The sequence below is a fragment of the Squalius cephalus genome (assembly GCF_949319135.1).
Source record: "Squalius cephalus genome assembly, chromosome: 8".
In the NCBI taxonomy this organism is placed as follows: domain Eukaryota; kingdom Metazoa; phylum Chordata; class Actinopteri; order Cypriniformes; family Leuciscidae; genus Squalius; species Squalius cephalus.
The window spans coordinates 6,032,930-6,042,150 of NC_137129.1; the positions used below are offsets into that span (position 1 = coordinate 6,032,930).

The window sequence follows — 9,221 nt, forward strand, 5'->3', positions numbered from 1 at the left end:
ATAATTGTTTCACATTGATAATAATAATGAGAAATAATTTCTTAAGGATCATGTGACACTGAAGGCTGGAGAAATGATAGCTTTGCATCACAGGAATAAATTACATTTTAAAATACACTGGCCGGCCAAAAACAATTCACTGTTTGGATTTAAATAGGCAAATACTTAAGAGTCCCCAGAGCCACACCTACATATTACGTAATTGCCACGGACCAATGGTAGTTCGAAGGGATTTACCAGCCAAACAAACTTCTTTTGGCCTGATTTTGTTCGAAACTGTCATTGAAAGTCTTTGGGATATGCTGGAGGAAACTTTACAGAGTGCTGGACTCTTGTATCGTCAATACAAGATCTTGACCAAAATTTTATGCCCCTCTTGATGGAAATTACATCACAACATTTATTTCCATCAAGAGGTGCATACATTTTTGGTCAAGATCTTGAGAGATCTACAAGATCTCAACATTTTCAACATTAAATGCATTGACTGCCATGTGATTGGTTGATTAGATAATTGCATTAATGAGAAATTGAACAGGTGTTCCTAATAATCCTTTAGGCGAGTGTATTTTTCAATGTATGACGGTTGCGCTCAAGTCTCGCGTCTTTTGCAGCGTCTCGCGCATGACACGACGCAGCACCCAAGTTAAAATATGTTCACCTTTTAAAAGACACGTATCGAGACCTTGCGCTTTTTCCCCATTCCACTGCCCGCGTCTTTTCTCCGTTTTTCAAAGCAAAACCGCTTTCTGTGTGAACCAGCCCTAAGAAGCAGAAATGGCCAAATAACTGTATTTGCATCATGCCTAGACCTTTTGCAAATAGAGCTGTACCTTAATTCCATGTAAGATAACCATCTCATGTGAAACTAGCCTAAACAAGATAGGCCTACCACACATATATAAAATTAGACAAGATACCACACTAACGGAAAAAACAAATAGCATGTCTATAGCCCAGAAATAGACGTACATTTGTCAGAGTAGAAGTAGGCTATACTAAATGTCTGGTCTGAATAGAACATTTGAATATGAGTATAACTATGAGTATATGATTTTAAACGATGCAATAGACAAAAAGCATAAATGGATCAATGCAAGAATAATGTTGGAAAGGATTAATCATAGAAATAACCTTAAAGAATAATCATACGCATATCTTTTTCTTATACACCACGTTTAACAAGATTTCATTTTTAATATGAATGAGTATGAATGAATAATTTGTACTTTTTAGTTGCATTTGTCTGGATCTTTGTTCATCCTCAAACAATTATTTTATTTTTATTAAGAGGTTTTCACAAGAGTTAACTGTAAACTGCAAACATTAAACTTTGCTGAAATGAAATGTCTTTAACTGGAAGTGTTCTGTTAACTCTGCTAAACTATAATTACTAAAACTAAATATATAAAAACTAAATAGAAATGTGTAAAAAAAAAAAACTAAACTAAAACTAACAAAACCATTAATGAAACTAACTAAAACTAAACTGAAATTTACTGGAAATTTGAAAATTATATTAAAATAAAAACTCATTAAAAAATGCAAAACTATAATAACCTTGAGTCATAGACTCTGAAGCATTTGCTTATTTAAATCCAAACAGCAAATTTTGGCTGGGCAATGTATATTCAAATAGAAAACGGTTATTTTTAATGATCAAAATATTTCACTGTATCAAATAAATGCAGCCTTAGTGTTATAATTCAAACTGGCAAGTTTGTTAGACTTTTCAAACTATTTATTAAAAGCACTGGCTCATAAGAGTCATTTGTGCCATTTTTTGCAGTATACACACTCTTTATTGCATCACATTTAACACAGACTGCAAACTCACATTCACAACCTGGGTAAAATGATTAGGTTTTTTTTCATGCCGCTGAAGCAGGAAACACTGGTTCATTCTAACATCACAGAATGAAATCAACTGTTGGTTCATAGGGAAAAACAGAAGCAAGAATTTTCTAAAAATATTTAATGCAAATTCAACTGCCTTTACAACCCATAAACCAGCATTTCTAATCCACATCAGCACAAACATACTGTACACGGGGACAGCATTGGTGTAAATGACTTTTATTTGGACTGAGAATCATCTGCTTTAAAAAACAAACAAAGCGAACATAATGAAGCCCAAACCCCTTTCAAGTCCCCCAACCACTTGATCCTCTCATCCAAGTCGGCCACAGTGCCGGCCGGTGCCAAGAAGCACCCGCATGTAAGAGTCACTTGAACAGATATCTAATGGGGATTATTCTCCCACAGTCTGGCAAGAGCTCCGTCTCCTTTCACACTCAATTCCAGCCGTCCGTCACGCAGGACGTCACACTAGCCCTTCAGTCCAACTCAGAGCCAGAAGTCTTCCTCTTTTTCTTCCTGCTGTGTTTCTTATGCTTCTTCTTTTTCTTTTTCTTCTTAGACTTATCCTATAAATATAAATATATATTTAAAAAAATCAGTTATTAATTATTAAAATGCCCCTTTTTCGAACATTACCTTTCATGCAGTGTGTAATATAGCTGTTTATGAATGTAAAAGTGCGAGAAAAATAAAGTTATTGTCTCCTAAAAGAAAGAATCGATTCTGAACTGGTGAAGTAAGTCATCAGCAATTCCAGTCTCACTTCCTGATACATACCTGCTTAACAAAGTAATACATTTGCATAATGCCAGCCTATAGTCTTCATCGGCTGCCTGCGAACAACATCTACTTTGACCCTCAAACACTGCAGCTGTAGCTGAGACTGGAAGAGTTTGGTTCATGTTGTTCATGTTGAGAAGATGCTGTTTTCAGTGCTGTGAATCCACTTTGCTGCACTTCAAAAGGATGAGGACTCAGGCTCGAATTGATACGGAAAAACCGACACTATCGTTACTGTTCGTATCAAGTGCTGAGGAAGCCTCCGGAGCTGAAAATCAGATATGGTGATAGGCGGTTCGTTTCCGAGATGCGCTGTAAGTGGAGGACCAATCACAACAGACTGGGCCGTCTGACCAATCAGAGCAGAGTGGTCTCTCTGAAAGGACGGGGTTAGAGAGACTGAATCTTCTAACAAACCGTTTTCAGAATATTCAGAGAAATGAGGTGATGTGCAGTGTATATTATGAGAAAATTTAAGTGTTTTTTTGACCTTGGATGCATTTAAACCTATTGTAGGAGACCTCAAACAAAAAAAGACCAAATCTTAAAAGACCTTTAAAATAGCATAATAGGGGCTAAATTTAAGTTCTGTTTTGCGAATCCACTCTTTATAACATTTCTGTGAGTGATGGGGGTAGCATGTTCAGTCGTTTCTGCCCTCATAAGGGCAAAAACAAGCCCAAGTCATGGATAAGCCGCTGTACACTGAAGACTTACTGTAATTTTATCCTTCTCTTCACTACTGTGTTTCTTTTTTTTGGGCTCTGCCTAAAAAAACAAAAACATTTACAGATGAGTTTCGCATGTCACATGGTATTTGCTGCGCTAAAACAGTTTAATGACACATATTAAGGTCACAGAGGGTTTAGACACTCTTACGTCTCTGTCTACATCAGACTCTTCTGAAGACTCAGAGTGACTCCTTTCAGCTTTCCTCTTCCTTCGACCATCCTTTTCATCCTTTCAAACAAAAACATTTTTGTTCATGATACTGATACAATACAATACATTTTTTTACATTACAATACAATACATACACAAGTTTTTGGTCTATAAGTTTTTTATTTTTAAGTTTTATTGCAAATACAGTAAAAAACTGAAATATTATTACAATTTAAAATAACTGTTTCCTATTTGAATACATTTCATAATGTCATTTATTCCTGTGATAAAGCTGAATTTTTAACATAATTACTCCAGTCTTCAGTGTCACATGATCCTTCAGAAATCATTCTAATCTAATATGCCGGATATGGTACTATGAACTGTTATACTAGAAAAAAAAAAAAACTTCAAAAACTCTATTTTTGTGTTTGAAAAGGGCGATTTATTATTATTATTTTTTATAATTTATTTCTTTAATGTCTTTAAAGTGATAGTTCACCCAAAAATTAAAATTATTTTATTAATTACTCGCCCTCATGTCGTTCCAAATCCGTAAGACTTTCGTTCATCTTCAGAACACAAATGAAGATCTTTTTGATGAAATCTGAGAGCTCCCTGTCCCCTCCATTGACCGCTACGCAACTATTACTTTGACGCTTTAAAAAGTTCATAAAGAAATTGTAAAACTAATCCATATGAATTGAGCGGTTTACTCAAAATTATTTTGAAGAGACTCGATCGCTTTATATGATGAACAGATTGAATTTATGATTTTATTCACAAATAAACATTGCTCAGACCAGATAGAACTGGATAATATTCTGATTGTTCCAATCCAATCTGACTTCTGACCTGTAATGCTGCCCGAATCATAATCATACACTGTTCGTTCGTTGGCCAGAGGAGAACTGACCCCCCGACTGAGCTTGTTTACTCCCAAGGTTTTTTTCTCCATCCTGTCACCTGATGGAGTTTTGGTTCCTTGCCACCGTCACCTTTTTCGCCTTTGTTGCTATTGGCTTTTGGCTTGCTTAGTTGGGGACATTAAATTTAACATTTAATTTAATATTCAACAATAATACTGATCTGCCTGCATTGCAAAAAGCGCTATATAAATAAATGTGACTAGACTTGACTTGAATCAGTGAACTTAAACAGAAGCTCAACCGAACCTGCTTGACACAAGAGAACAAACCTCTTACGCAACGTGATGCGTTACACGAGAATGAACCTCATTGGTTCTCACACGTCAAGCGAACATGCTTGGGCTTCTGTTTACCACAACTGATGTGTGCGTTGATGAATGTTTATATGTCAATAAAAGCCTAAATCGCTCAATTCATATGGATTAGTTTTACGATCTCTTCATGAACTTTTTGAAGCATCACAGTGGTAGTTGCGTAGCTGTCAATGGAGGGACAAAAAGATCTAAGATTTCATCAAAAAGATCTTCATTTGTGTTCTGGAGATGAACGAAAGTCTTACGATAGGATAGGAACGACATGAGGGTGAGTAATTAATGACAGAATTCTCATTTTTGGGTAAACTATCACTTTAAAAAATGAGTTTTCAGTACCTTGACTTTCTCTCCATCCATTTTCTTCCTTTTTTTCTTGGATGACTCCTAGAGATAAAAGACATCAGGAATCAAGTCTTGACAGATATCTTCATTATCACCAGCAATTTAGCTTTTATGTTAATTCAGCAGTGGAAATTAATATTCATGAAGACAAATCAACAGCAATTTCTACAAGAGCTGCCAATCTAGAATAATGTATAATACATTGTGGATAGTTAAGGCCCCGATATACTCACAGCAAAGTTCTTTTTCATTCTTCGCTTAGAGGTAAAAAGAAGTTTGAAATACCCTTTGCAGCGGTATACTGTTAGCGAGCATGATGCCGAGCGACGTTAAGATGAATGTGGAAATATGTGCTGCGCGCTTACCTCTCAATAACAAAATAAACACACAATAAAAATGACAGCGGTGAGAAAACAAGTTAAGAAAGCATCTGATCATAGTGATGTGGATGTTTGCACAAGCTCTCCATTCAGCACTCTAATCAAATCAGATCATGTTTATTTATAGCCCTTTATTTAAAAGATTGCTTTAAATTAAGCAACTTTACAGTATTAAACTTGAAAAAACAGTCAGTGTAGCTTTTTATTAGATTTACAATTTAATTTTCTACACTGAAAAAAATGATTCGTTGAATTTAATAAAAATTATCATCGTAAGTGGTTGCACACAATTGATTTTAGCTACATTTAAACAAATGCATTAAGTTGAACTTAATACATTTTAGTTCAACTTAATGCATTTGTTTAAATGTAGCTAAAATCAATTGTGTGCAACTACTTACGATAATTTTTTTTATTAAATTCAACGAATCATTTTTTTAGTGTACCGTGTTCATGTCTGACCTCAACAGAAGTAATGATGAACCGAAGAAGATTTCCACGTCAAATAGGGCGGAGCCCCAGAGCCACAGACCAATGGTAGTTCGAAGGCATTTACCAGCTAGAACTAACTTTTCTGGAAAGTTTGCTCTAGCAAGCCATTTCAAATTCCCAAAACAAACATTTTTTTGGCCTGATTTTGTTAAAAATGACGTCACACCACTTAGCTCTTCAATTTTGCATGAAGTTTATCGGGGCCTTAACGTTTAAGCCAGACACTTCCATAACTGACAAGAACTATGTTTTTAAACTATGTTTTTCCTTGAAGATATAAACCAACAATACCCTGCTATCAGTCTCGGACTCCGTGTCAGAGTCATCAGACGCTCTCCGGGCACAGGATCTTTTTCTCTTTTTCTTCTTTTTCATATTTTTCTTATCATCCTGAAAAGGCAGTAAACAGGAGAATATTCAGGGATAATTCACGGCCATTTTAACAATACAAGCAAATAAACGAGCATATTAGACATCATCTTACATCATCTTCAGAGTCTGAGGGGGAACTGGAGGAGGAATCAGAACTCGATGAGGAGGAGGAGGAAGATGAGGAATGCTTGACCAAATACAACAGAAGCAGAATTTGTTAGATTTTAAGTCACTTAAAATCGACCCTGTGGATAACAGACCAGATTGATCCTGAATACTCTAACAAAAGCACACGCCTCTTCCAGTTATTTAAAACTAATATTCCACTTTTCCATTATCAATTAATTTCTGGTTTACAGTTGCTCAAGATATGAAAATGGAGAGCTCTCCTCACCCTACTGGACTTTTTCTTCTCCTTCTCCTTCTTCTTTTTCTGGAAATCACAAAGATAAATATCAGATAAACATCTGATACCACCAGACAACCAACAACAAACCAAGGGCCTCATTTATAAAGACATGCAAAGAAAGATCCTAAAAGTGAACATGCAACACTTTCCGAAATGTTCCTCTGAACCATTTATAAAATGTCTGTATGCCTAACGCATCCCTCTTTTTTAAAAACACACTTCCTCTTGAATTCAAGCACTAATCATGAATATAATTAATTAATTATCTTCAATATCTGATGTTGTATTATTTAAAAATGTGACGCTCTTCAGTTGTAAGAACATTTTCATGTCAATTTCTGCCATCATAAATCCTGTTTTGCTTCTCACTTTTGATGTAGGATGAAATCCACTGAAATTGGGATCAAATCTGACTGTACTTGCGTTTCATAAAGGAGGTCCCTGATTACTGCACCAACTCTTACCTCCTTCTTTTCCTTTTCTTTTTCTTTCTTTTCACCTCCACCAAGTACCTTCTCCCTGTTTTTCTCCAGTTCCTTCTTCCATCTCTGAGAAAAAAAAGAGAGAGTGCATATGATCCAAACATTAGATCTAGGTCTATTGGAAATCCACTGACTTATAAAATGCAGAAACAAAACATCTAGGCTACCTCATTCATTCGGTCCTCAAAATCAGCCAGGGCTCTGGAGCCTTTCTTCTTCTTTTCCAGTTGTTCTTTTACCTCCTCCCTGATATCCAAGACAAACAGACATGTGCATAAAGTAATATGACATCAAAATCATATCCACAACCGATTCATCATCAGTTTTTACCAGTACCATGATGGCCGTGGTCTGCTGAGATAATCCTGAATGGTGGTTCCGGTGTTGGGTGCAGGTCCTCTGGCTCTGGCAGCAGCTATTGGATTCAAGTACGCCTGAAACACAATCATATTTTAACATTAATAATCCAACGAGCACACCCTTTGAAAAAGTACAAAACATAGACTTGATAAACACCCTTCAGCATCCACGATACAGGCTGCTAAAATAACTTTTTATCAGTTTAAGCTACGAATGCAATACTTTTCACATGCTCAACAGAAAGACAGCAGCAAACTTGTCTGTATAAAGGGACATTTAAGTGGAATAAACTGTTATATGTGCTAGCTGAGTTAGCATGTCTGAGTCACATACCTTAACTATACTAGCCTGCTATCTAAGCAATAGCCACATTTTGCAAGCGTGTCAGACTGCAAACATAAAACAATATATATCAACTGTCTAAAGAGCTTACTCATTCATTCTGAGAGTGGACGTGGCTAATATGTTTGACTAATGTTAAGTGTTTTGACGCGTTAGCATTGCGGCTTAAAGGCCTCTTGATTATTTTACTTGGAATACAAGTCCGTAAACTACCTTTACTTACCACTCTGTTATCTCGCTTGCCCATTTCTGCAGATTTTACCTTAAGTGTAAAGGCCAAAATCTATGAAATTCGCCTTTTGTTTACATGTCTCTGGTGCTGTCGGTGGCTCTCAGTGTGCAGAGAGAATTTCTGAATAATTGCCAACTAGCGGTTGTTCAGCAACATGTTCACTAGAGGGCGCCTTCTCCTCTTATTTGGTAATTAAAGTTTCCAACATGGAATATCGCAGTAGGCTATTTATAATAAATGATTTATCTGTGCACATCATTGTTTTTTTTTTTATTATTCCTGATCGTAATCTTTCATTAAAATAACTCCCCCTCTCTCTGACGTGTTCTCTGGCGCGAGGGCGGGACTACATTTTTCTCATTCCAGAAACTTCCATTTCATCTCGAATTTAAATGCAATGTATTTTTTCACTCAGTTATGTGTGATCATCACTACTAGACATTGTAGGCCTATGTATTGTAAAACTGCATATTTTCTAGCAAAAACGACGTGATCTGTTAAAAAACGGTTTGGTGGTTTAAAGGAACACTCCACCGTTTTTTTAAATAGGGCTTATTCACCTTCTTTCCTACATTTAGATAGGTGGGCAAATGCATTTTTGTCTCAGTGCATGCATTGTTTTAGTTTGACAGGGTCGGCGCTAGCTTAGCTTAGCATAATGAATGGAATCCTTTGTTGCCAGCTAGCATGGCCTGAGTAAAAGTGATATAAAAAAACAAAAAAAAACACCTAATTACTTCTTGTGGCCTGCGTATTCACAATGAGTACAAATAGCGATGCAGATTAACACTAGGCTATTTCCTAGGCAGATATTAAAGAAGATGAATAAGCCCTATTTCAAAAAACGGTGGAGTGTTCCTTTAAAGAGTAGATATTTTCTAATGGAATGAGATATTTTTTAAACAACATCTGATCTGATATGATATAATTTCTAGGATTAATGAGAAATGGCATAAAAAGACATTTTAGTCTTTAATTATAATTAAATATCCTGTCATAAAATTAAGAATGTTCTAGTTAATCTGTTGTTAAAATATGATCTGGA

General features: G+C 35.9%; 1 protein-coding gene across 1 annotated transcript; it reads right to left on the reverse strand.

Moving 5' to 3' along the window:
* Window positions 1-1,725: 1,725 nt before the first annotated feature.
* fam133b (family with sequence similarity 133 member B) lies at window positions 1,726-8,357 on the reverse strand. Its single transcript, XM_079878240.1, has 11 exons — window positions 8,168-8,357; window positions 7,579-7,676; window positions 7,410-7,488; window positions 7,225-7,308; window positions 6,746-6,784; window positions 6,464-6,538; window positions 6,271-6,369; window positions 5,102-5,149; window positions 3,520-3,600; window positions 3,358-3,408; window positions 1,726-2,426 (listed from the first exon to the last, which is right to left on the reverse strand). The coding sequence occupies exons 1-11, from the start codon at window positions 8,189-8,191 to the stop codon at window positions 2,337-2,339; spliced, it is 768 nt and encodes a 255-aa protein (XP_079734366.1). The 5' UTR covers window positions 8,192-8,357; the 3' UTR covers window positions 1,726-2,336.
* Window positions 8,358-9,221: the final 864 nt, after the last annotated feature.

What these genes read in the sequence shown, in the direction of transcription:
- fam133b (XM_079878240.1), bottom strand. Translation starts at nt 8,191, where the DNA reads ATGGGCAAGCGAGATAACAGAGTG. An exon ending in AGAAGAAAAAGTCCAGTAGG is followed by an intron (nt 6,539 to 6,745) that starts GTGAGGAGAGCT and finishes TATTTGGTCAAG; the next exon opens with CATTCCTCATCTTCCTCCTC. An exon ending in AGTCCGAGACTGATAGCAGG is followed by an intron (nt 5,150 to 6,270) that starts GTATTGTTGGTT and finishes TTTTATCTCTAG; the next exon opens with GAGTCATCCAAGAAAAAAAG.